General features: G+C 41.8%; 1 protein-coding gene across 1 annotated transcript in view; it reads left to right on the top strand.

Moving 5' to 3' along the window:
- The window catches only part of LOC127057667 (NAD(P) transhydrogenase, mitochondrial-like), a 77,135-nt gene that overhangs the window by 39,818 nt on the left and 10,308 nt on the right, over positions 1–27,009 (top strand). Inside the window, exons 6-18 of the mRNA XM_050966623.1 lie at positions 1,246–1,334; positions 2,046–2,233; positions 2,569–2,702; positions 5,030–5,221; positions 6,539–6,692; positions 8,521–8,682; positions 10,501–10,611; positions 14,427–14,572; positions 20,337–20,532; positions 21,864–22,097; positions 23,479–23,639; positions 24,248–24,427; positions 25,446–25,605. Coding sequence (XP_050822580.1) covers positions 1,246–1,334; positions 2,046–2,233; positions 2,569–2,702; positions 5,030–5,221; positions 6,539–6,692; positions 8,521–8,682; positions 10,501–10,611; positions 14,427–14,572; positions 20,337–20,532; positions 21,864–22,097; positions 23,479–23,639; positions 24,248–24,427; positions 25,446–25,605 — 2,107 coding nt within the window. The remainder of the gene's footprint in view (positions 1–1,245; positions 1,335–2,045; positions 2,234–2,568; positions 2,703–5,029; positions 5,222–6,538; positions 6,693–8,520; positions 8,683–10,500; positions 10,612–14,426; positions 14,573–20,336; positions 20,533–21,863; positions 22,098–23,478; positions 23,640–24,247; positions 24,428–25,445; positions 25,606–27,009) is intronic.

Raw genomic sequence — 27,009 nt, 5'->3', positions numbered from 1 at the left:
TTCATGAGGTTTGTGTTTGTTTGTGTGTTTGTTTGTTTAAGGAAAATAATCCCCCAACAGAATATGTTATTCACCAAGGGACTGATACCCATTTCAATAGGAGTTGAAGTTTACGTTACATTCTGAGGGCAGAATTTTATCTATAAAAGAGATGGGCAAACTAAGGCCCACTGGCCACATCCGGCCCATGGGACCCTACTGCCCAGCCCCTGAGCTCCTAGCCTGGGAGATTAGCCCCCAGCTCCTCCCCTGCCTCAGCTCACTGCGCCACCGCTGTAAAGCTCTGGGCAGCGGGGCTGCGAGCTCCTGCCAGGCAGCGCAGCTGCAGAGCCCGGCCTGACCCAGTTCTCTGTGCTGCGCGGTGGTGTGGCTGGCTCCAGCCGGACAGTGCAGCTGCCTGTCCTGGTGCTCTGGGCAGCGCGGCTGTAGCGCCACCAGCCACTGGTGCTCCAGGCAGCATAGTAAAAGAGCAGGAGGGTTCGGGGTGGTGGTCTGGGGGCAGGTGTGTGGATAGGGGTTGGGGCAGTCAGATGACGGGGAACAGAGAGTTGAATGGGGGCAGGGATTGGGGGGCAGTCAGGAATAAGAGGAGGGGTTGGATGGGGTGGTGGGGGGCAGTCAAGGGTGGGGGGTCTGAGTGCGGTCAGGGGACAGAGAGGGGTGGATGTCCCAGGGGGCATCAGGGGATGAGGAACATAGGGGATTGGATGGGGCAGGAGTCATGGAGTGGGGGGAGTCAGATGCAGGGCCAGGGTCAGGCCACACCTGGCTGTTTAGGGAGGCACAACCTCCCCTAACCGGCCCTCCATACAATTTCAGAACCCCAATGTGGCCCTCAGGCCAAAAAGTTTGCCTGCCCCTGGTCTATAACATCCATCTGGAGAAAAGCCAGACTATAACAGAGCAAAGCATTTAAATAGCTGATTAAATCAGGCCTATTTCCTCCACCACCAATGCTCCAAAGTGAACATTTGAGTCATGCTGGTGTAGGAAGATCAACCCTATTCATGTTTTGTTTCACTTCAGGGTTTAAATAGCTAACCATTTTCTACCTGATCTTATTTTGTATATATCACACCTTGTGCAGGTGGTTATTTAAGTACTTACATAGTTCTGGTAAGGTTTGAAAGTTCCTTAAAGTAACTTCAAGTGCTTTTGAAGATAAGGGATGTAATACACCGGCATGGAGTGGGGGTAGAAAACAGAATACGCTTTGCTCACTCTCCATGTGTTTGATCTCTCTAGATGTTGATAATTGGTGGTGGCGTGGCTGGGCTTGCTGCTGCAGGAGCTGCCAGAGCAATGGGAGCCATTGTCAGGGGATTTGACACCAGGTAGGGTAAGAAAATACCAGTTTAGATTCTAAAATACTGTACTTAGGTTTGTATAAAACATCCTGGGCAAAATCCTGCTCTCGGTTATAGCAGTGAAATTCCCTTTGAAACTAATGTCTCATATTCATCTCTGGTGTAAGACCGTGAAGTGAGCATGCAGAACAGCCAATGAACACATGCGGTATGGGTATACTGGTACACAAATTCTCTGCTTGCACATGTGCCCCAGGCTTACACACATTCAAGTTGGCTGCATTCAAGTCCGAGATCTAGTTTGGATCAAAATCCCATTTGCAGGATAATGCAAAATATTATCATTTAGATATGGAAAAAGCCTAATAGTACAGCTGCATATGATATATAACTGATTTTTTTCCAATTCACTGGTAGTTTATTAAGTTCTTGAAGTCTTGATTCAATTAGAAAGTTTAGAAGAAACTAAGATACCGCTTAGTAATTATGTCCAGGATCCTGAGAGGAGAACCAGAAACCCTGAATTCAGAGTGGTTCTGCTTTGGTGCAGAGCTTTGCTCATGCAAAATTAGAGCCTATGTTGTGTTTCTTTGCTGTAAATTAATGTAACAGAGTTTGCGAACTGCTGTCATCTTGCAAATGGCAATGTAATCATGCGATATCTGCCTTGATAAAATAGCAAACTGCAATAATCGAATATCTAGTCCAATATCTGTCATCTCGGTACTTTGCATGCAGGCTGCCAGCACTGGAGCAGTTTAAATCCCTTGGAGCAGAACCTCTTGAAGTGAATATTGCTGAAACTGGAGAAGGTGTTGGAGGCTATGCAAAAGAAATGTCCAAAGAATTTATTGAAGCAGAAATGGCATTATTTGCCAAACAGTGTAAAGAGGTGGATATTCTTATTAGTACTGCCCTTATACCAGGTAAGGTGCAGCTTTATGATTATTGCAGACTTAAATATATGTTCCTATGAACATTTCCAGATTAGTGATATGAATACAGTTAGACAGTCAATAGCAATTATGGATGAATAAAGGCTTCAGGTTTGGGCTCCAGTTAATATTTATTTCATGGATTAGAATGGCTTCTTTTGAATTGTCTAGTTTTAGATTGATGAGTATTTTATTATTTATTTCCAGTAGCACCCACAATGTACTAGATGTTTTCTTTGCACATCTTCAGTTTCTGTGGTAGAATCTTGTCATATACAATGATAACACTTAGTGGACTTTTACTTTTCTTTTTTAATTTGCAATAGGGAAAAAAGCCCCAATCCTAATCACTAAGAATATGGTAGAGTCAATGAAGGATGGATCGGTAATTGTGGATCTTGCATCTGAGGCTGGTGGCAATGTGGAAACAACTCATCCTGGAGAGCTTTATGTTCACAAGGTCTGTAGAATAAAAGCCAACGCTTATTAGAAATGGTTGAAGTGTATATAAAATTGAAACAATATTGCAATTGTCTGAAGAAACTAAAAAGTAATAAATGTTCTAGTAACAAAGAACTGGCCATGTTTCCTTGAAGCCATTGCATGTCTGTCATGAATACTTACTATTGTGTGGCAGGATAATAAAGCAGAGTCTTTCACTTCTCAAGTAATGAAACCACAAATTGGAATACTGTCCAGACACCATTCCATCTTTGAAGATTTTATGCTTTGTGATTTTTATAAGCATGGTTACTGTGTTTTTAATAACCATATTCATAAATGCCCTTAAATTCATCCCCAGAGCTTTACTAACAAAACGGTGGAGCTGTCCAAAGTCCAAGTATAGTAAAAGCAAAGGAAATTTGACTTAGAGGTTCATTTTATGTAATCACTTATAAAACTAACAATGGTCAATTTCACTATTTTACAATATTGAGCCGTCAATTTTAACACAGAAAATTGCCACTTTTAGATGAAGTTTGATTTCAGCTGTTCAATGTAGAACTGTAAAATGATATAAAGGTGTAATTATTTGTCTGTTGCTAAAACATATATTTAATCTGAATTGTTACAAAGGGCCAGATTAAGGCACTTTTCCATAACTATCTTCCCCTTCCCAGTATGACCAGCCCCAAGACTACAAAAATCATGGAGTCAGGCTCCAGAAATAAAGATGTGTAAAAATATTAAATATTGAGGGTTTTTTATTTGCCTCCTGGTGTTGGAACATTTCGCGTTCATGTTTTCAAGTGTTTCTCTGCAGCCATGAGGGGTAGAAACTTACTTTTTTCAGTGAAAGCTGAGACTCTGGTTGCAACATGTTTCTAGCAGCTGGGGCTCTGTGAAATATGCTAAATATCATGAGACTCATGATAAAATTCTGAGAGTTGACAACATTGCCTACCTGTGCCGCTGGGCTCTCCAGGCTGGCCTAGCTGACTTCCCCTTTGAGTTTATCTAAGGCTTATAATAAGACCTACTTTAAACCAGCTGCTGGTTGGGCCTGGTTTGGGTTACTCCGTTGGGTTTATCTCCCAGTCCTGTGCTTAATAGGACTGGTTGGGAATTTGCCATCAAAATAATTTTCGATGGAAAATGTGGTATCTGCAAAATCAGTATTTGCCCTATGAAAATTTAGATCTTGCTGAACAGAGAGCAATGACAGACCACTATCCCCTACCCACCTCCCATCAGAGATGAGGTCTCTCTGTAATCCTCTCTAATTTTTTCCAAACTTCAGAAGTTTGTACCTTTGTCTTGGAAAGGAACTGATGTTTGACGCCACTAGGGGTCACTGTGGCTTCACTGCAGGGGAGGCGCACAAAGCCCCCTGTAGGAGCCAATGGCTGTGCAAGCTGTTAGGATGGAATATACTAAATGAACAATCGAAATGGGACATAGAGCCTTAATAGCATCATTAGAGCGTCCATAATATTCTAGACAGGGGCTAGTATGCTGGGGCTGTGTTCTGGAAAGTCAGCTGCAAAGAGCAGTCCCATCTATGGTGTTTCAGTATTAACTTGCACTGATATTGTCCGTGGTTATCATTCTTGAATATTATATCCTTTGCCTTACTCCTGAACATGTGTTGGAGCCAGCACCTGTGGCTACATATGGGATAAGTTGGCAGCTGCACAATCCAGATGGCTAATAATGGAATGCATTACAATGAGGATAAAATAAAAGGAAAAAAACCCAAAAATTTAGGGCACAGCATCCAAGGTAAAGCATATGTAGTTGTTTTGAGAGTATAGGTTTAGAATTATTTTATTTTCATAGTCCACATACTTAAGCTTTAATACTGTGAGGTGTTGGTAAGGAAACTTTATCCTTGTCTGTGTGTTTGCAAAGAATAGAAAATGAAGGTATCTAAAACCATATCTTCCTTTTGGAACTAATTGGAGTGCAGTTAACCTGGGAAACATATTGTGCAATGTGATCTTTATCAGAAAAACAAAAGGTGTTTTCAAACTTTAAAAAGTGCTTGACTTCTTATTCTCAAAATAAGCACCATATGGTTCACCAACTGGCCTCCCAGCTTGTTCGGTTTCTGGCTTGCTGACAAAATTGATTTTCTTGTTGTTGTTCAGACATCAGAGTAAGCTATTAGTTTTAAACGAGAGACCTTAACTTGTAAAACAAAGCATTGGAAAGAAGTGTCTGCAGTAATATGTGAATCTGATTTACAAGCATTTGTAAAATATGCATCAGGTCTGTGGAGAACATGTGAAAAGTTTTCAAGATAATACATGAAAAGGTTTGACATACATTTTTCTTTCTCCTCAGGGTGTGGTTCTCATTGGTTATACAGATTTGCCAAGTAGAATGGCAACTCAGGCCAGTAGCCTGTATTCCAACAACATCTTGAAATTATTAAAAGCTATTTCTCCTGACAAAGAATATTTTCATTTTGAGCCAAAAGATAATTTTGATTATGGGACTATTGATCATGTCATTAGAGGAACCATGGTAATGAAGGTGAGTTTTAAGCTAATTTTTAAATTGCTGATAAATGGAAATAAAAATGTATTCGGAAGGACATAAATGTTCCTGTTATCCAATCCAGGAAATCATCTCAATGGCTAGATCTTATAATATTCATAATGGTGCAATGCAGGCAGTTTATATTTTAAATGTTGCAAGCACTAAGATATTTAGGGGCAAAATACAGATTAATAAAAGTCTCAAATGAAAGCTGTGCCATCGATTTGGGATTCAAAAAAGAAGAATTCAGGACTGAGGATTGATCCATTAGCTCAGCGATTTGGGATATGAATTCAAGTGTCAGATGAGGTTTCTTGCTCTGGGATCAATATGTGCTGGGAACATGAGAGGATGTATTCAGCCAAGGAGTGAGATGGGTGGGTGAGAGTGTGAGCTATGCATGGTTCTTGAAATAACGTTGGTTAGTGTTAACATTGGAAGGCTTTATTAACTAGAGCATGTTTCTGCGATGCAGTCACATCAGTGTGGGAGGAACAAGGGCACTGTTGCTTAATAATATTCTTCTGAAGCAGTAAAGTTCAACCCTCAGTGTATGGGAAGGAAAATGGGATAGACTGCAACCCCATACAACGGCCCCTCACCATCCTCCAGAGTCACCGTTTCATAAATCTGCTGCCCCTGTCACTGTGGGAGAAGTGGCAAGGAAACTGAACTGGCAATTAAATGACAATAAAGATCACTTGTGTGTTGACTGAGATTTTTCCAAACAAGAGAAATTTCTTTGGATAGACTGATTTTTTTTGGCAGGGATGTTTATTTTGGATGGAATGTAGAGTAAGAAGTATTTCTGTTGATAAAGTGAATTCACAAGGATCCATATCTGCCTTTAGGTATCATTAGACCAAAGCATAGTCATGCACAATAATTAAATATTGGCAGGCTGAAACTAATGTTTGTCAGAGGAGTTGTTAGAAATACAATAGACCTAAAAGATACCAGGCCAGATGCTGTGCTGCACCTCACGGGGCTGGAGAGGCCAAAGGGGCTTTTCACCAACAACTGAACGCAGCAATCGATGCTAATTTGCAGCCCTACGGTTATTTAATTAAAATATAGATTAAAAAAATTCTAATTTATTAAAACCAGGATCTTTACAATAAAGTTATCTGTGCTCTTTCATCAGTGTAATAAAAAATAAATGCCAAATCCTGTATCTTTACTCATCTGAGTAATCCCTGTGCCTTCACTGAGCCAACTCCTATGAGTATATGTCATAGGATCAGACGCTAATATAATGGAGGGCAAGATGCCACAGGAATCCATCATAGTCATTGTCTTGTTCTGTCACAGGAAGGTAAGAATTTATTTCCAGCACCTTTACCAAGAACAATGCCACCTTCTGTCCCTGCTAAACAAAAAACTGTGCAAGAACTAGAATCTGAGAAAAAAGCCTCCATCTCACCATTCAGAAAAACCATGACGTCAGCTGGAGTTTATACAGCAGGTAAAAATGATTCACCAAGAAAGATTTGGCTGCCCAATCCATTTTGTTTGCATTTCCTTCAATCTGCATGGCATATGAACATAAGTCTTGCTAGGAATAAGTTGTATTTACTTAAAAATAAAACCAACTCCTGAACTGGAGCTATGCACAGTGTCTTAATACTGAGAAGTAGCAGAAAAGGTTAAATGATCTGCTAACTTAAGTTACTTTCCATGTGAATGAAAGGCTAGAAAATGGGAAAACGGTAGTAGGGTATAGGTTAATTTTCTGATGTTCTGTGTTAGATCATTCCATACTTTGCATAACCAAGAAACTTGCCCTGCTAGTAACTGCATATATAATAAAGAGACAATATGATATCATGTATGGGCCAGATCCATAGCCCATTGATATTAATGACTCTAACTTTCAAGAGTTTGGGATCAGGCTTTTAATGCACTATATATTTCCAAATGTCATTGCCAGTGCTCTGGTTATTATACTTTGAAAAATACTGTGTTAAAGTGGAAAGTAAACCAGATGATAAGGTTTTGATTGTAGCTGGTAATGTTTTCACTCATAAACAGTATTGCATTATTCTGTCTTTATTAAGTTTCTTTAAAAAGAAAAAGGGTAGAATTAATGTAAAAATAATCTTTAATGTAAGTGATGGCAGGACATTTTAACACACCTTTATGAGAGCTGTTCACCTTCTGAAATCTTGTGCCAGATAAATGAGCAACAAAAGGAGTAGGCGTTAGCTCAAGGAACAGGATTTTCTGGCAGTGGAGAAAATGGATTTTAAAGGGGGTGGGGATGGAGGAAGATCTAAGAACTTGCTTTCATTTAGCAAATCTTCCCTAATTCCATCCTTGTGTGGGACCCAAAAAACCTCCCACACGGCCTCATCCCAGTGGTTTTGCTGTCACTGGGTAATCAGCTTGTAGATAACTTCATTACTGAATACTGTCCTTGGAGTATAATCACTTCATTATCCCACTCTGGAGATCTGTTTTCTTTGATTAATGCTGCCAAATGCAGGTTTAATTACTTCAATAAAGCCTTCTCAGGCTGGTTAGCACTTCAAAAATTAATACTTCCCCACTAAGAGCCAGATTCTGTCACCCTTCCTCGTGAGTACTACTCTGCTCAGAGGGTGGTCCAATTGATTGTACTGGGAGTGTGTAAGTAGTAAAGTTCTACGGAATGGGGCAGAAACTGGCCCACAGTAAACATATATATATATATTATATATATATATAATTTCAGCCATGTATTTGTCACAATGGTGCATTCTTTTCTTAGAGGAAAAACAATTTTTGAAATTTGAGTTTGTGTGGCCAAGACGACCAATGTTGTACTGAAGGAGATAATAGCGTTTCTACCAATGGAATGTTGTTGAAATGTTTGTGTGGTCTGCTTGTTTCAATAATATACAGCTGCTACACTGTGGCCTGTTCTCCTACTAGAGCATTGAAGGTTGTGAGACGTCATTGGAGAATCAATGCCATTTTTCATTTTGCTTTTTGTGATCAACTATTCTGCTATGCTTTGCTCAAGCTAAGTATTTTGCATTTCAGAGATTTTTATTGTTGGCATCTCCAGCTCTGGATCCTAAGGCTGGAACAGATAAATTGGTGAACTGAATTCTACTCAGGGCAAGGTTTAGTTCTGGCAGAAACAAGGAGTAAAAGTTCTTCATATAAAAGCATGTCTAGAAGCCTTCTCCTGCTCCCATTGATGTCAAAGCTTCATTGGAACAGGGTTGGGATCTTGCTCTGTTTTTATTTTACAACTAATAAAGAAAAATGCCTTTTTTATTCTTCTGAGCATGTGCTTTTCTTTTTAGGCTTGACAGGTGTTTTAGGATTGGGGCTTATTTCTCCTAATGCTGCTTTTACTCAAATGGTGACCACATTCGGTCTCGCTGGAATCGTTGGCTATCATACTGTCTGGGGTGTCACACCAGCCCTGCATTCACCCCTCATGTCAGTAACAAATGCAATTTCTGGTAAGTGCACTCCTTTCTTCTCTTGTGTGTTTTGTTACGAGAGAGTTAGGGTCAAAATCTCTGCTGGGACACTTATACAGATGGGGAAACTGAGACACAAAGGGGGTAAGTGACTTACCCAAGGCCAGAGAGTGAGTTACTGTTATAACTAGGATTAGAAGTCAGGAGTTCCTGCCTGTCAAATCCTTTCTCAGTGACCTAGGCAGTTCTACCTTTAGTTTTTACTTATCTCTCCAGTGAAGTTCTCCACAGAGAACTCACTAGAATCACACAGCCCAAGGACTGAATGAGAATCATCCCTTTTGAAGATAAAGCCAATCTATTGGCTATTACAGTGATATAACAGATACAAATATCTGGGTGAGGGATGATAGGAGGGGAAGAATGTCACACAAATCATGGCAATTACAAAAAGTGGGTATGCCTAGCGTCACTGTATAAGGCACATTGTAGGCTCTATTCCTTTCCACATCCTTTGTCTTGCTTTGATCGGTGTAGAGGCCAGCTTGTACCTGTGCGGGGGGTGCGGAGGGGAGAACACAAGGAGTCTGGTACTACTGTAATCCCTACACTTGGTGGGGAGGAAGTATAGAGACTCTTCTCTTACAGGGTAGGACTACACTGCATCCTCTTACGTCAAAGTATAGAGTAACTATCGCATGCCACACACGCATCCTACAGCACAGGCACAAATAGCTATGTAGATGGTGAGGCACTGTTTAGGTGAGTAAGACATGCCGGAGCCCTAGTGTATATACCCTACATGGCTCTCTATGCACCCAAGTCATGACTCCCTCTTCTACACTGCAGTTTTCAGCAGGGAGAGGCTCTAGCAGGGTACTGAGAGGGGAGCATGCTGCCTTATCCAATTGGGACCCTCCTCCTACACACCTGGGAAGGAAGGCACAACCCCTAGTTTCCATCAGCCACTCCCTACTTCCCCCCAAATGGCCCTGTGGGTTCAGGGCACAGCCTAGCCCCTTGACTATAGCTAGAGTGTGTATTCCTACATGCCTGCAAAGCACCTAGCACACACCCTGCATGGTGTGAATGATGAATAATAGTATAATAGTGATCTTACAAGTAGTGTGCTGTACCTTCATAGCTGGGCAAAAACTGAATTTCTTGGACCCTAGACTACAGCTAAGATTATCGAAATGTGTCCTCACTCAGCTTCCAGAAGAAGTAAGATGAAATACTATCTAAATGTGATGGATTTCATGTGATAATAATACTCTGCTGAAATTATTTATTAATCATGGTTTTTAGGTTATTTTAGGTCGGGCCCCACTGTGCTAGGCACTGTTCAAACACAGAGTAGCAGACAGTCCCTGCCCCAAAGAGTTTACAGTCTCAATAGACCGGACAGGCACTGGGTGGGGAAAGGGCTAGAACATGCAAGCAGAGTGAACAGTGTGATGGCAGCAAACATCATGTTAGTGACATAATCATTAGGGGAGGGAGGGTAGTTAGGAGGCGATGAGCTAAATGGAAAGAAAGGTGAGGGGGCAGAGAGTGAAGGGAACAGGGCAGGGGAGAAGAGAGCAAGAGGCAGGTGTGGGGAGAAGTTGAGGTGAAGAGACTGTGAGGGAGAATTGGGAGAGGGTGGGAGCAAACAGCCAACCAGCACCGGGCACAGAAAGTCCAGTCAAGACCATAGAAAGTTCTGTGGATTATGGGAGGTCCCTGCTTTGGCTGCTTCTGCCCCTGCTGGCTGCAGTTTCTTGCTGGTTCCTTCCTTTCTGCAGTTGATCAATTATTTATTAATTCTTTGTATGTATTTTGTCATTGAGTGTTGATTTATTCTGTTTTCTTTAGGTCTTACTGCTGTTGGAGGTTTGGTTTTAATGGGTGGCTCTTACCTTCCTTCTAGCTTGCCTCAAACACTAGCCTTACTAGCTGCATTTGTTTCTTCTGTCAATATTGCAGGTAAGTAACGTTTTCCTCTATATCTTATGATGAATACCTGTGTATTCTGTACAATGTTTCTGTACATTGGTGCATGACATTTCTGTGCTCTGTGAAATGCCAGCTGCTAACCTCTTGTGGCAAACTTGTGCAGATTCTGGACTGTAACCATAAGCTACGACAAACATACATTCAAAATCCTTCAGCAAATCCCACTAGACTCTCCTGAATCTTGCAACCTGTAGTGCAGAGGTCATTCTTCTGTTTGATTAAATTCTCTGGGCCGTATTTTCCAAGGATGGTTAAAATGGCTTCTAGATTTGTACTTGCAAGTTTTCACACACTAAAAACCTTCGTTTACTCTCTGACACTGGATTGTGAGACATTTAACTACCTTATGTGCATACACACATGCTGTTCACATTTGCCAAAATGGGCATGCCCAACACTGCATGTGAAGATTTAGAATCTGGATTGAGTCCTAGTTGAATTAAATTATAATTTGTTGAAGCTGAACGTTTTACAGGCCAGAGATTTTGTCTGTTGGCCTTTTTGTGCCTGAATTTTAATGGACAAGGAAATAGACAAACTGATAAACTGGATTCTACTGTAAGCAAAGTTGGAGGCCAGGAGAAGGTTTCTTTGAAAATTTGGCTCACAGATTTGTTGCATGCAACCTTAAATAGATTAACTTGATTTTCTAATAGTAAATGCCTATGTGGAAGCTTATGTTAAGAGTAACATTTTCTGTAGCAGAAATAAGTAGCTACCCCGTAAAGCCTCTGCTCTAAGAGAACACAGTAAAGGGTAAACACTATCACATTTTACCCATTTCACTCCTCAACCACAACACTGTAGATATTTCTAGTATTCAGTGTGACTAAAGTTATGCACCTAAGACAATAATAAGGTACCTAAATAAAGAGAATGAGGAGTACTTGTGGTACCTTAGAGACTAACAAATGTATTTGAGCATAAGCTTTCATGGGCTAAAGCCCACTTCCTCAGATGCATGCAGTGAAAAATACAATAGGAAGATATATACAGAGAACATGAAAAAATGGGGGTTGCCATACGAACTCTAATGAGACTAATCGATTAAGGTGGGCTATTATCAGCAGGAGAAAAAAACTTTTGTAATGATACTCAGAATGGCTCATTTCAAACAGTTGACAAAACGGTGTGAGTAACAGTAGGGGGAAATTAGCATGGGGAAATAGTTTTTAGTTTGTGTAATGACCCATCCACTCCCAGTCTTTAGTCAAGCCTAATTTAATGATGTCCATTTTGCAAATTAATTCCAGTTCTGCAGTTTCTCATTGAAATCTGTTTTTGAAGTTTTTTTTGTTGAATAATAGCCCACGAAAGCTTATGCTCAAATAAATTTGTTAGTCTCTAAGGTGCCACAAGTACTTCTCGTTCTTTTTGTTGATACAGACTAACACGGCTCCCACTCTGAAACCTGTACCTAAATAAGTGGCCTGATTTTCAGAGGTGATGAGCATCTGGCACTCCCACTGAGGTCAAAAGGACCTCAGCATCTCTGAAAATCAGGTGAAAAGACAGGTACCTAATTATGAACATGGATGTCTAGCTTTTCAGGCACCCAGGTTTGGAAAGCTTGAGCCTACAAAGACATCTGTGCCAGCAGCCCAGCATGCACGAGCAACCTGATAACAACAAACCATTGTACAAGCACAACACAGTGTAGAGGGGGAAATGGTTAAGAAAACAAGATTCCCAGGGCTCATTATAAATAACTGAGAGCCAAAACTCATTTTCAAATTTCACTGAAATACCTGTGTGCCAATTTAACTTGGATCAGACTCCATGTTGTAAAGAATTAGAGTTCTATTATCAGATGGAAAGCTGAATTTTTTCTTTGAGAATGTTGCAGTTCCAGTGGGAAGCTAAAATATCAACAAGTGAATAGCTAGAAAGGCTTTCAATAATCTCTTAATCAAGTATCAACCTAACACTTGAAATTAGAGAGTACATGCCATAGTGTATGGTGCTTATATTGCTCCCATGTCGGTAGTATTCGAGCACCTTATAATTCTGTTTTAATGCTTTTATCCTCTCAAAATCCCTATGAAGCTGGGATGTGCTATTGTCCCCATTTTACAGATGGGGAACTAAGGCACAAAGAGGCTAAAGCCCAGACTTTTAAAGGTTTTTAGGCATTGCTTCACTCAATGTTCAATGCCTAGCTGATTAAAGGAGCCCAAATCTCATTTTCAGAAGTAATTTAAGTGTGTAAGAGCATCACAGACTGTCAGTGGGATTTTGTCTCCTCAGTGCCTAAATCCTATTGAATATGATATTTAGGATCCTAAATCTGTTAGGAATTGCAATGCTGAGCCAACCCAGTCCAGGTTCAGGGGCATATGGTTGAGGGAAGGCTCCTTGCACTTTCCTGCCCCAGGAGTGAATTCATGACACCAGAGGATTACTTTCTCTAGGATATTGAATCAGATTCCGTGGTTGTCTGTCTCTCTTTCTCTCTCTGTTGCTTTCTCTGTGTCAGATAGTTCTTCCTCCAGTGAATAAGATCAGGGCCGGCTCTAACTTTTTTGCCGCCCCAAGCGAAAAAAAAGAGCACTGCCCTGCCGTAAATCCCCACTGCGAGTGCTGTGCTGCGGAACCCCCTGCCCCCCCAAGCGCTGCACCACTGAAGCCTCCACCCCCTTAGCACTGTGCTGCGCCTCCCCACCCCCCCAGCACCATGCCATCCGAAGCCCCTGCCCCCCTGAGCACCACCCCTCCTGAAGCCCCCAAGCCCATGAGCGCCACGCTGCCCTAGCCCCCACCCCCCCAAGGACCACACCACCCGAAGCCCCCGTGCCGCCTGAAGCTCCTACCCCACCTCGAGTGCTGCGCCACCCAAACTTCCCCCCCCCGCCCCCCGAGCACCGCCCGGCCAAAACAAAAACAAACAAAACCCTCCAGCGCTGCCCCGCCAAACCAAAAAAAACCCAAAAAACAAAAAAAACAAACCCGAGTGCCACTCCAAGCATGTGCTTGGTTGGCTGGTGCCTGGAGCAGGCCCTGAGTAAGGTTCATTCTTGTCTTGCCATGCTGTCTGTCCTCTGTTTAAAGAGCTTTCTCTGCCCAATAATTGCCTTTAAATGCCCTGTTCTCCATCTGACCACTAACAGGCAAATCTTGTACCAGCCATACATCCTGTGTAACAGGGTTGGGCATTCATGCCAGCACTGCCAGGGAAGGAATTTCCCTTCCCTCCAAGCAGCAGAAGAGCTGGTTCATGACTTCTATTGCAGTCTCAAGATTGCAGTATTCTTTGCTGCTCATTTTAACTAACTCTGCAGGTCTGTGGAATAGCCAGTGGATTCTCATACTCCCAGGCCTACCAGTCCCTTCAATGGCCTGCCCCTACCCAAGTCTACATTGTGGAGTTCAGCTTTGTAGTGTGCAGGGTGTGTAGGTCCCATGCATGGCCTCCCAGAATCCTCTCCACTTCCCTTTGCACTGTAGGATTACAGTAGTCATGCTGCATCCAGTGTGACCACAGAGGAAAGAGGGAGGTGGGATGATTTGGCCTTTAGAGCAGTAAATTTGATGCTGAAAAACCGTATTAAAAAAACACAGCAGTTGGGTAACAGAACTGAATATTCTAGTTCTGAAAGGGACAGAAGAGAAGGTAGTTTGCTAACCACATTTGAAATAAATTTGCAACCAAAATAGCTTGCAGAATGCAAACATAATACAGAGGTAACTCTCACCTACTGTAAAGGAGTGTTTTTTATTTATAGGAATGTACATGCAAGGACTCCTGTGTGCTTATTTTTACAGTTCAAATGTATATTTCCCAACAGGCGGTTTCTTAATTACACAACGAATGCTGGATATGTTCAAACGACCTACAGACCCACCGGAATATAATTATCTCTATCTCCTCCCTGGAGCAGTGTTTGTTGGAGGATATGGTGCCTCTCTTGCCAGTGGATATAACATTGAACAGGTCAGGCAACATTCAGATTTATTTTGCTCAGTTATCAGGTTAGCAATCTAAGCAGCTAGGCTCAGTTGTGCTAGCAAAGCTAAATAAATGAAGGGCCTGATTCTGCAAATACTTACTGCTGGCCTTAATAGTTACCAGTGTATATATAGTAAGGGACTATTCACAGTAATAGGTACTGGGCTCAGTATTTGCAGAATTGATACCCTAATTTTTAGTGTTGGCCAAACTATTGACCTACATGGGCAAATATTCTCCATCCCTTTTCACTGGATCACAGAATCTCTGGTTTCCTAGTAATCTGTCCACCACTAAAAATGAGGAGAAAACAGTTTTATAGCCTTTCTGTATCCCACTGTCCTTATCTGAGCAAAACTCATTTTATTCAATAAAATACTGCAGAATTTGGCTCTGCATTTCCATTCCATGATGGTCTATTTGTCCTTTTGTGAGTTTCTTAAGCAAGGTGAAATAGTCAAGTTACCGTGTCATCTTGCAAGGAAAAAATTGTGCATGTGTGAGTTTAAAAAACAAGTTTGTTGAAATACAGCATGGAATTTCTGAAGTAGACGGTGGTAGATGTAATACTGTTCAATACTGGCTTTTCTGAATCGCTTTTAAATAGTCACAAAGATCGCAGACTGCACTTTACATCCTTTCCTAGCATCCTAGCAATACAAAACATAACTATCTCCTCTCTAACAAACCTCAGAATGTGCTCTTGTTGTGTAGAACAGAGTCTTTAGATGTAGCTCTTTGCAAGAAGAAATTCTTCAATCGACTATCAACTGGAGTGAGCAAAACTGGTGACCTAAAGAATATATGTACTTGCAGGGACCCCACAGAATCAGTTACTTGCCTTGGCATGACAGTAGTGTTTCTGCATTGGTTGAGAAGTTCATCGTGCTGTCCTGGAAAGATTTGGAAGACAGAAATTCTGTAAACTCTTTGAACAGGTTCTTTCTGCTTTAGTAAGAAACCCTCCTGCTCTCTTTTTAAAAATGATTATTATTTATTATTTATTGAGCACCTTGATAATGTGTGGTAGTTTACAGGTATAAAAGTGTATAAAGTCTCTATCCCAAGGAGCTTACATTTAATCTGGATAGACAAGGCAGTTCTGCATGTGCAGTTCAATTAAGCTTCTTAAAAGATTTACTATTTCAACAAACTTTTTTTTTTAAAGCTCACACATACACATTTTTTTCTAACATCTTTATTAATGACCTGGATGTAGGTACAGGGAGCATACTGATCAGGTTTGCATATGACACAAAGCTGGGGGAGTTGCCAATACTTTGGAGAATAGAGCTAAAATTCAAAGAGATCTTGATAAATTGGAGAACTGGGCTATAGACAACAGAATGAAACTCAGCAAAGACAAATGTGAGGTGCTACACTCAGGGCCGGCACTTCCATTTAGGTGGCCTAGGCAGTTGCCTAGGGCGCCAGGATTATTGGGGGGTGGCATTTTGCCAAGGGCGGCAGGCGGCTACGGTGGACCTGCCGCAGGCATTCCTGCGGACGGTCCGCTGCTCCCGCGGCTCCGGTGGACCTGCCGCAGGCATTTCTGCGGATGGTCCGCTGCTTCCGCGGCTCCGGTGGACCTCCCGCAGACATGCCTGCGGCAGCTCCACTGGAGCCACAGACCAGTGGACTCTCCGCAGGAATGCCTGCGGCAGGTCCACCGGAGCTGCGGGAGCAGCGCACGGGGCGGTGAAATGGCTGGGCGCCTAGGGCGCTAAAAACACTGGCGCCGGTCCTGGCTAAACTTAGGGAAGAAAAACCAAATGCACAAATATAGAATGGGAGATAACTGGCTTGGCACCAGCACTGCAGAGAAGTATTGGGAGTTGTGGTGGATCACAACCTCAACACAAGTCAGCAATTGGGTGCTGTTGCAAAAAAAGCAAATGCTATTTTAGGCTGCATTAACAGAGGCATAGCATGCAAGTCATGAGAGGTGGTGGTACCACTCTACTGGGCACTGGCTAGGCATCAGTTGAAGTACTGTGTCCAATTTTGGTCAGCAATGTATAGAAAGGATGTAGAGAAACTGGAAAGGATCCAAAGGCGAGTGACAAAGGTGATCAAAGGGATGGAATGTAAACCATATGTGCAAAGGCTGAAGTAACTGGGTATGTTCAGTTTGGAAAAAAGGAGATTGACGGGTATATGATAGTGGTCTTCAAATATTTGAAAGGCTGCCATAAAAAAGATGGAGAAAAGTTGTTCTCTTTTGCCACAGAGGGCAGAACAAGAGGCAATGGGTTCAAACTACAGCATAGCAGATTTAGATTGAACCTCGGGGAAAACTTCCTAACTATAATAACAGTAGGAGAATGGAACAGACTGCCTATGGAGGTTGTTGAAGCTCCTTCACTGAAGGTTTTCAAAGGAGGCAGGAGAACCAGCTGTCTTGGATGGATTAAACACAAAAAATCCTGCATCTTGACAGGGAGTTAGACTAGATGACCCTTGCCGTCCCTCCTAACCCTATGATTCTAATTCATCTCTAAATTTTTAGCTGTTTTTCTAAGTACAGACACCAGAAGCTGAGTCATTTTGTTTCTGAGATAGTCTAAGCAGCAAGCAGTGAAGACACTGAAAGAAAGTATTTTGTGAAGCAAATGGCCTGATAGTAATCAGAACCCCTAACAGAATTGAACTGGTCCTCTCTTACTAACCCTTAGGACTTCCCTCTACCCACAAACACCATTTCAGGAAAGGAAGCTGATAAATATCCTGGAATTTATCAGAAGGTCATTTAGCAGTCACTAGGCAAAGTAATAGCGCTTATTTCCCAAACAGCTGTATCAGGGATAGTTTTTCATTGGGACTCCATTCTTTGAAGCTATACTAAACTAATAGTCTAGGATACCTGATACTTCAGCTAAAGGAATTAAAAAGTACAATTGGCTCCAGGAAATAATACACCAAAGAGTGCTGATAGTAAAAATGTAATATCTAATAAATACCTTGCTGAGCTACAGAGCAGAAGAAGAACTGGAAACAGTAGTGGATGTTGATAGCTTATTTTCTAGATACACATAAATCAGTAGCTCAGTGTATGCTTCCTGGACCAGGACCAGGCCAATAGTTAGAAAGACATTGGGCCAAATTCTCTGCTGGCGTAAATGGGCAAAACTCTCTAGAAGTCAGAGGAACTGTACTCATTTACATCAATATAAAATGTGGCCATTATGTGTTTCCCAAATAGTAACATATTTGAAAAAGTAGAATATATGTAGCGGTTACAGATAGGATTCTAGAAGGAGAATTATCTGGTACTTTCTAACAGAGCTGCAAACCTGCAGCCCAAACTGACACCATTAAAACTATTTTAGTCCTAGTCCTTCTAGCCTGTTGACTGGATCCTAATTATGATATTATGTAGTCACATTTATAGTAACAACCTGCAAAAATCAATCTGTGACAGGTGGTTGTCAGCTTTGGCTATTGATTTAGATGGATGGCAAACCGGTCCGTTTGCAATCCTTCAGCAGTTGTTTGGTGGAAAAGGTCTCTTTAAAGCTAATCATCCCTGAATCCCAGAAAAGCATTTTGTACAAACAAAGCATTGTTTAGTCGACATATTTCTGCACCCTGCTTGCAAGTGTCCCTATTGGCTATGCTTACTAGGGTAAATGGCCTCTAGAAATATTTACTCTCAGTATTTTCTCTCTGCCTCTCCTCCCTTGTATAGATATCTGGGCACTATGCTGACAAATCAGAATGGCTTGCAGCAACCCGTAGCTAGTGCAGAAAGCAACCAATAACAGTATTGCAGAGCATCCCACTCTCCATTTATGAGAATCCCATTTTTGACTGCTCTTCTGTTTCTTCCCAGCTTGGAAAGAGCATTTTGGATATGTGTCTTTTGTAGAGGATCTCATTGTCATAATTACTGGGTGAACTGACACCTCCTGGGCTCTCCAAGCACACCTTCTCTAGGCCTCATGCCATTGCCTGTCTCTTGGAGAGGAATCACACAATTGTCCCATCTCAGATTGGGCCCCGGGTTGCAGTCCATGGTATTAATGCAGTCCATGGTATGATTTACCTGAGCAGGTCTGACTTATGCCAGACCTTGCAATTCTGTTCCTGCCAGGACATTAACAGTGGTATTCAGTTATCAAGCAGCCTCCTTAAAGCAAGGTATGATTTATTTAGAACAAAAGCATTTCAGGGAAAACATGTCTAAATAATAATAATTAATAAAACAGACTGCGCGCATATCAAGTTTTCGTCCTAAGGCTTACCATTCTCTGAATCTGGGGAAGGTCCAATTTCTTTAGATTCCCTCCACAAGTCCCTTTTTCTGTCATACTGTCTACTTAGCTTCTGTCAAGCCTCCCTCGTCCCCTTGTCATCCCCCCTAACCCTGGAAGGCTTTTAACTGTTTGATCTCCATGTTCCAAGCCTGGCACAACAAGGTTGCATCTTCTTTGGAGACATGATGCCTGGTCCTTGAAGCTGATAATTTTGCCCATTGTCTTTCAAATGTGTGCTTGGGTTTTCTTCTCTGGGAAGCCATTGTGTTCCTTCCCTGCTGGTTCTTCCCACAGCATGATGTAAGTTAGATCAACACTTTCATAGAGGACAATCTTATAACCCTATACAACAACTTGCCCTCCCTGACCCAGTCACATATGATGTTCATAAAATTGTTACGCCTCAGTATTCATAACATTGTTACATGTCAGCTCTACTACTTCCATTTTTGAAAAGCCCCTTTGAACAGTTCTTGAAAAGTACAGCAAGCAAAGGGTCTTGTGATGGCCTTTCTGGGCTTTTATGAGGGGGATATGGAATGTCTTAGCTTCATTGGTTACTAGGTGATTAGAGAATGGTGCAGCCTATATTCTTTTTGTCATTGTCACATTGGTTTAGATTCATCATTATCAATGGATTCAGTAATATAGGTGGGGGAAAAGTAACGTTGAGCTTTTGTGCTGTGAAATAAAATCACCATGTGTTTTTCAAACACGAGAAAGAACACCACATGTTATTTATAAATGCACCATCATGTAGGGATTCAAGAACATTTTGTGAAACAAAACACTTAAGAATCAAAGTAACAGAAAAATCAATGGGAATGATCTCATAGCATTACAATCTTTAAAATGCAGTTTAAATGACTGATTCGATAAAATGTGTTTCTTCCCCACCCAAAGAAACTGCTGATTAAAACCATTTAAAAACACATCCAAAGTAAAAGATGGTAAATCTAGCAAAGATAATTATACAAAATTACTTTAAGCTTGAACTAATGTGTTGTTAGTTTGTTACTCTAGGGAGAGAGTAGTAAGAACCCACACACATACACACTTGAAGATGAGTCACGATGGCAGGGCAATGACGACTAATGCAAGAAAATAGCAGTGCAATGGTTATGGAAATAATCAAAAATATGTACTCAAATATATGTCACTGGGGATTAAGGCTGTGTATTTGAGAAGTTTAGTCGGTGTCACCGCTGCAATGTTTGCAAAGTGGTGTGACCGAGAAATACAGGAATGGAGAATCGAAAGGAGACAACGTAGGGAAGTTTCAGCACCTGGGGCTAATAATCTGGACTGATCCACTAATATGCAAAGAAGAAATCTTTCATATCTTAAACCATAAACTCTTGGCATTGAAACTTCCCCTCCCCCTCTAGCTGGGGATCCTGGAGGTTTTGCAATACCCTTATCCTCTACCAGGAGAAAAGACAGATGTGCAGTAATGCTGTGCGCTATGTATTAACTTTTGCATTGTTTTACAGATGATATATTTGGGCTCAGGTCTTTGCTGTGTTGGTGCACTGGCAGGATTGTCTAGTCAGAACACTTCTAGACTTGGCAATGCCCTAGGTATGATTGGAGTGGCTGGTGGTGTAGCAGCTACACTAGGAGCACTGAACCCATCACCAGAAGTACTCGCTCAGATGTCTGCTGCCATGGCAATGGGTGGTACAATAGGTATGTACAACACATTGTACAATTCATGTAGCCTGACTTCATACCACATTCATTCGTGGTTTATTAACCAATTAATAATTCTTTATTTATAATAGGATGAGAAAATACATTTGGAAAGTGAATTAATGCCTAAAGGTGGCAATCTTGACTAAGAGGAGAACTTAAGATGGTGAAGCAGATATGTACAAAGCTTATAAATTGTTTTTAAATTCAGTCACATGGCTTAAGCTTAAAACATACATTTTATTTCTAGGAAGTATTTTACCTGAATATGCACTTGCTGGCAAGTTACAATCAAAGGAAATAGTAACCATAGCTCAAAATGGTGGCTATTGTTATAGGGTTAATGATGACAGTATTTCCCAGAGGCTCCTTTAAGGTTCCCGTTTTCCAGAACCTCATAGATTACCTTTCGTGGCCTTGTTTGGAATCCTGAAAGTCTCACTACAGACAACCCTGCAGTGAATGTTTTTCAGTTGAAATTTCCCTCCATGTAATTCCAAAAAGCAGTGGAGAGCACAATCAGGAAAATTTGAAATCCTCCTATTCATTACTTATGCCTCTCCCAAAAGTTCTTATTGCTAATAGTTTTGATGATAATAATAATAATATAATTAATAGGGTGAGGGGAGAAGGATTAGCAAGTATGTTCCTGTATCACAATACCTTTGAACAATTGGTCTGTAGTCAGGACTGCTAGAACTGTAATGCCAGATCTTTGGTCTGGCAGAGGGTTTACTAATCTTCAGTGGTGGCCATACCTGTGTAGCCACATAGGATCCTTATAACAGGATATACTGACCCCTGTGGCAGGGTAGAAATCCAGCCCTGCTCTGTTCCACATTTCAGCCCAGAAGGAATGGAACTTCAGGAGTTCTAATCTCCAAGGAACCTGGGAGTTGGAGGCCTGACAGCAGGAATGGTGGGAAAGAGCATTCCCAGCTTGTGAATGAGAACGCAATGTGCTCTCTTAGAGCTTCCAGGGGCATTTTGCTTGCCTGCTCCCTGTGGGCAGAATATATCTGGGAGATGTGACTGATACACCCGCAGTACCCCCTCCCCAATGAAAAGGTTGTGGCTTCAAAGCCCCAATCTGGCTCTGTTTTTCATAGTCTGTTGTCTCAGAATGTTCTTGCAATATTCTTTTGGAGGAGATTTAAATTAGGTTATAATTTCCTATAACTATTATGTTTCTATTGTATTACACAAAAAGAAAAACAACATAAGAAAGAAAACAGTCCTCTGTTGCTTAACTGCCTGTTTATACTTCAAGAGAGGATGAAATACAATACGATTCTTTAATCTTGGATCTAAATCATTTCATTTTACAGGTCTCACAGTTGCGAAACGGATTGAAATCTCTGACCTTCCACAGCTTGTAGCTGCATTTCACAGTCTGGTTGGTTTGGCAGCGGTTCTTACATGTATTGCTGAGTATATGATTGAATATCCACACCTCGATGTTCATCCTTCTGCCAGTGTTCTCAAAACTGTGGCATATTTGGGCACCTACATTGGGGGTGTAACTTTCAGCGGTTCATTAGTGGCTTATGGAAAACTGCAAGGTACTTTCTTCTTTGGTCTATGTCTCGTTAAATAATTTAGGATGGAATTTCCAAAAGTTTCTGTGGGAGTGAGGTGCTACTTTCAGTGGGAATTGGGTAGCTAACTTTCACGTCCTTTTCAAAATCACATCCTTTTACAACAGAATTATTTTGACAAGTTTGGTGGGATTAGATGGCCAAAAGATGATATTAGGTTGTTATTGGTGACAGCTTCCAAAAAAATCCTCTCATGTAAATTTCCAGAGGGAGAACGAGTGCTTGTTTACATTCCCTCAAATGTAGCAAGGACTAAAGTCCTGAGGAGGACAAATAGGGGTCATAGAAAATGTGGTAAGAGCTCCTGTAGACTATATTTGGACCCATTATTTTCTTAGTTCCAATATGGCAATGAAAAGCTATTCTAGAGTGAAGTGCGAGGATTACGGCCCTAAAAACTAATCAAATTGCTCAGTAATTTAACTCTTGTGAAAAATAGACAAACCATTTCATGGTGCATGCCATACTAAAGACAGACAAGATATACGTGTAAAAATATGAGTTTGAATAAAAGTACTGATGTGGTACAATTCAAGCCCAAAAAGGTGCATCTGCAGTAGTAGCATGACCAGTAACTATTGAAATAATGACATCAAGACCAAATGCTGTGAGTCCTGTTCAGTCCACAATAGTTTTCAAGGATAAATAGTCAATGAGGCTTCTTGTTCCAGACAAGTATTTGGTCCCCATTAGCACTGGCAGAGTGATCCTACTACGTGGGAAGCTGCTTTGGTGCTGTCTGCTGCATCCCATTTCATATAATGATAGGAATGATGTCAAGGGAATCACTGAGTATGAAAAATCCTGATGTGGTTGTTTGGGGAAGCAGTCTGATGGCAGGAGCTCTCTTGGCTGACGTTTAGGGCCAAACATGCTTCCTTGGCTCAGAGCTGAAATGGGAAACTGTGTTGCTAGCCAGGGAGCTGAAAACCAGGGTTTGGTGCACGTGAACTGCTCTCCCAGAAAACTGATAATTGAGAGGAACCCCCATCCTCAAAGACTGTTGACCGGGCGAACCCCTCAATGACAGACAGGCTAGCCAATAGAGCTGGAGGGTTGCCTAATGGCTGTACACTCATATGTGGGAAAAGACCAGCTCCTGGGAGCTGAGAGTTGAAAAGGAGCTACTGGGAAGTAGGGAGCTCCAAACCACCGTTCCTCTGCCTTGTGTCTCCAATGGGCCAAACTTTCCTTTAGATAAATTGATCCACTGTGGAACCAGCATCTTTGGGCTTCTGATTCTGTACTTGCGCTGATAGCTTCTTTGGGGTCCCTGTACTTTAACATTAAAAATGTTTATATCCTAAAATGGCTGAAGTGTTAACACCTTAGTGTTTGATTCCAGGTTTACTGAACTCAGCGCCGCTCCTTCTACCTGGTCGCCATTACTTGAATGGCGGGTTGCTGGCAGCATCAGTGGGTGGTATGGGGCTGTTTATGCTGGACCCAAGCTACACTACCGGCATGGCCTGTCTTCTTGGTGTTTCAGGACTTTCCTCAATCATGGTAAGCACACAAGAAAGCAGTCTCTGAATCCTTTTAATGCACACAAAGGAAATATAACGTTCTTGCATTCATCTGCAGCTTCTACTGAATGCCAGAAAAATACAGATCTGCACATCAGCTGAAAAATTTGGTGTAATTGCAAGCACTCCTCAAAGCAGTATGCAAAATATTTATGGTGCCCTATAGACATTCCATAACAAATCACTGCAGGATCCCACAAACCATAGTGCAAGGATCCAAAACATTTTAGCTAAGGGCAGTTCAGTAAAACAAGCTATTGTTTGTCTAGTCAGATGTATATGTAATCCTATACTCTAAACCACTGCTATAAATATGATCTGGTTTTGGAAAGACCTTTTGGAAAAAGAGTAAGTGTCCAATCCTGTGAGATGCTGAGTGGGTTTAGCTCGTTTTGTGTAAATAAGAATTCAGAGTGCTCAGCTCCTCACAGAATCAGACCCATTATGTATAACAGATAATCATGAAATAGCCTCCGGTATTGGATGGTTTGTTTGTTTTGTTTTGTAATTAACAGGTTAGTAGTAATGGCATTCTATAAACATGAGTTTCCTTTAGTTTTTCTTTCCATGGTGTGTATTAAATTGCAGGGAGTCACACTTACGGCCGCTATCGGTGGTGCAGATATGCCTGTGGTCATCACTGTATTGAACAGCTATTCTGGATGGGCTTTGTGTGCAGAAGGATTCCTTCTTGATAACAACCTGATGACAATTGTTGGTGCCTTGATTGGGTCCTCTGGAGCAATTCTCTCTTACATCATGTGTGTGGTAAGATGGCAACATATGTACTTGGGCTAACATGCTGACTTTAGTGAAACAAGTCTGGAGCTTCTACTGTGGGAACTTCTTAAAAAGAGAAACTATAGAAGACTGGATGGCCCAGCGGATCAATTGCCAGTTTAAATCCAGTTAAAACTGGTCATAAATAATCAAAAGTTATTGTGTGTCTGATGACTATTTGGTGGGCCTTTAGAATTAGGATGTGGTACACATAGTGTTTAGATGCAAAGAGCAATTGGTGATCTCACTCCAGTTCCTAGAGATCTCAGAAACCATGACCACAACTGGCACTGACTGGCATTCATATTGACCTGGATGCTAAATTACTCTCACTGTTAGATGTGACCCTTCCAGGTCAGATTAGTGGGATTGTAGTATGGGGAAGCTTGCACTGCTGTTGCCTGCACTGTACATGTTCTCTGAATAAACAGTCTCTAGCATTGTCAATCCATCATCTAACCTTACTTTAAAAAATGAAATAAGGAGTAATATGGTTTGCTTTGTAAGCCCAGTACTGTCAGTCAGCATTTTGACAAGGACCAAAGAATCTGCAATGAAAAATCTCACCCCATGACTGGTTTTGAGGAAACATGCTGTTTTATAATGAGCAAGAGAGGCGAAGTTCTTTAAACAAATCAATGCCTTTGTTTCCCTAGAGAAAAACGTTTGAGTGGCTTTGTGAAAAGAAAAATGGTTAGAACATGACTGAAAAACATAAGAATTTCTCAAAGGCACATCTGAAAACCTTTGTTCAAAATTATGGGTTATATGCCAAGTGGGATACTGTAGCTTTCCAAATAGAATATTGAACTATTGAACCATTGCTGCATTGTCTTCGGAGTCTTGTTAAAGTACACTTTAATGAGCTGAACAATAATGCAGCTTGCCTTTCCAAACAAACGACATGAGGATTCCCATCAAATGCACTGTTTATTTTGGGGTTCTCTGAATGTAATCAGAACTATTGCTTTTGACCAATGCACTCATTTCATGTCTTCCCAATTAGGCCATGAATAGGTCTTTGCCAAATGTTATTTTGGGTGGATTTGGTACATCTTCTACAGGTGGAGGGAAACCTATGGAAATTGTTGGAACACATACTGAAGTTGGAATTGACCAAGCCATTGAAATGATAAAGGAAGCTAACTCTGTCATCATTACCCCTGGTAAGAGTTCAGATATTTTCGTATGCTTATTCAGTAATGCGCTTGCCAGGATAACCCAGTTATTGCACAACATTCTGCTTAGTTAGTTAAAGGAATGAGCAGAAATTATAACTGATAAAATATCTATGAAAGAATAAGGGGGTCTAGCTAGGAAAGTTAAAGATTCTTGTGGGGATTTAAAAATTGATATTCTACACATTGAAAAAGCTTGCTGAACTGGGGGAATGAAGCAAGAAGACAGTGCAATCAACATCTCATTGGTATTAAAAAGCCCTAAGCTGATTTGTTATAAAGCACCAAATACATTACAGGGCCATTTAAGAAAAAAGATCCATCTCATCCTCAGGCCTGCATGGACAGAGGGCCTGATTTCACCAGTTTTACACCATTTTCATGACACTGAATTCTTATAGACTCATAGACTTTAAGGTCAGAAGAGACCATCATGATTATTGAGTCTGACCACCTGCACATTGCAGGACACAGAATCTCACATACCCATCCTTGAATTCAGTGAATTTACTTCTGATTTACCCTATTGGAAGTGATCAGAATCAGACCCACCAGTGATGGTTAGACCCTCATTAATTAATGCCTCACTTTACATAGTAGTAGCTCCTATGGCAGGAGCAGATTTACCATGAAACAAACTGTGTGGTGGCACGGAGCCCCCAACAACAGGGGAGCACCCAAAACGCAGGACAAATATCTGACATCCTTCCCCAGAGTCCCGATCGGCAGTGCAGTAGGGCTCAGGCATGCAAGATGCCTGAATTCCATAGCCAGTGACCTCATGCCAATCCTGGAAGCAACCTGCTGCTGGCATGTCTCTGTGTGCCCCTGGCAGGGCAGGAGGCAGCTCCATGCACTGCCCTCACGCCGGGCAGCACACAGAAACACACTGCCCCTCTCTCCCCAAGGGGTGTGCAGAGACATGTCAGCAGAAGGGTTAAGGCAGCTCTCTGTCCACTCTGCCTCCCTCCCTCCGTGCTGCTTCGCTCCTGGAAATGGCCAGCACATCCCTGCAGCCCCTGGAGGGTGAGGGGGTGTGTCTGTATGCTGCCCCTGCCCCGAGTGCCGACTCCGCAGCTCCCTTTGGCCGGGAACTACAGCCAATGGGAGCTGTGGGGGAGGCGCCTGTAAAACACCCTGGTCCCCCCCCCCTGGCTTAGGAGCCACTGCCGGAGGGTGTGTGTGTGCCCATCGCTTTGAGAACCGTGCTGCCCGAGGTAAGCGCTGCCCCCTCCTGCCCTCCAACCCATTGTCCCAGCCCAGAGCCTGCACCCCACACTCAAACTTCCTCTCAGAGCCCACCCCTCTGCATCTCCTCCTGCACCCCAATTCTCTGCCCCAATCAAGGTACCTCACTTTATTTTCCTTTACTTCCCATTACTTATAATATAG

Source organism: Gopherus flavomarginatus, chromosome 9, assembly GCF_025201925.1.
Source record: "Gopherus flavomarginatus isolate rGopFla2 chromosome 9, rGopFla2.mat.asm, whole genome shotgun sequence".
Taxonomy (NCBI): domain Eukaryota; kingdom Metazoa; phylum Chordata; order Testudines; family Testudinidae; genus Gopherus; species Gopherus flavomarginatus.
The sequence above is the reverse complement of the archived record's forward strand: the minus strand, read 5'-3'. Positions and strand labels throughout refer to the sequence as shown.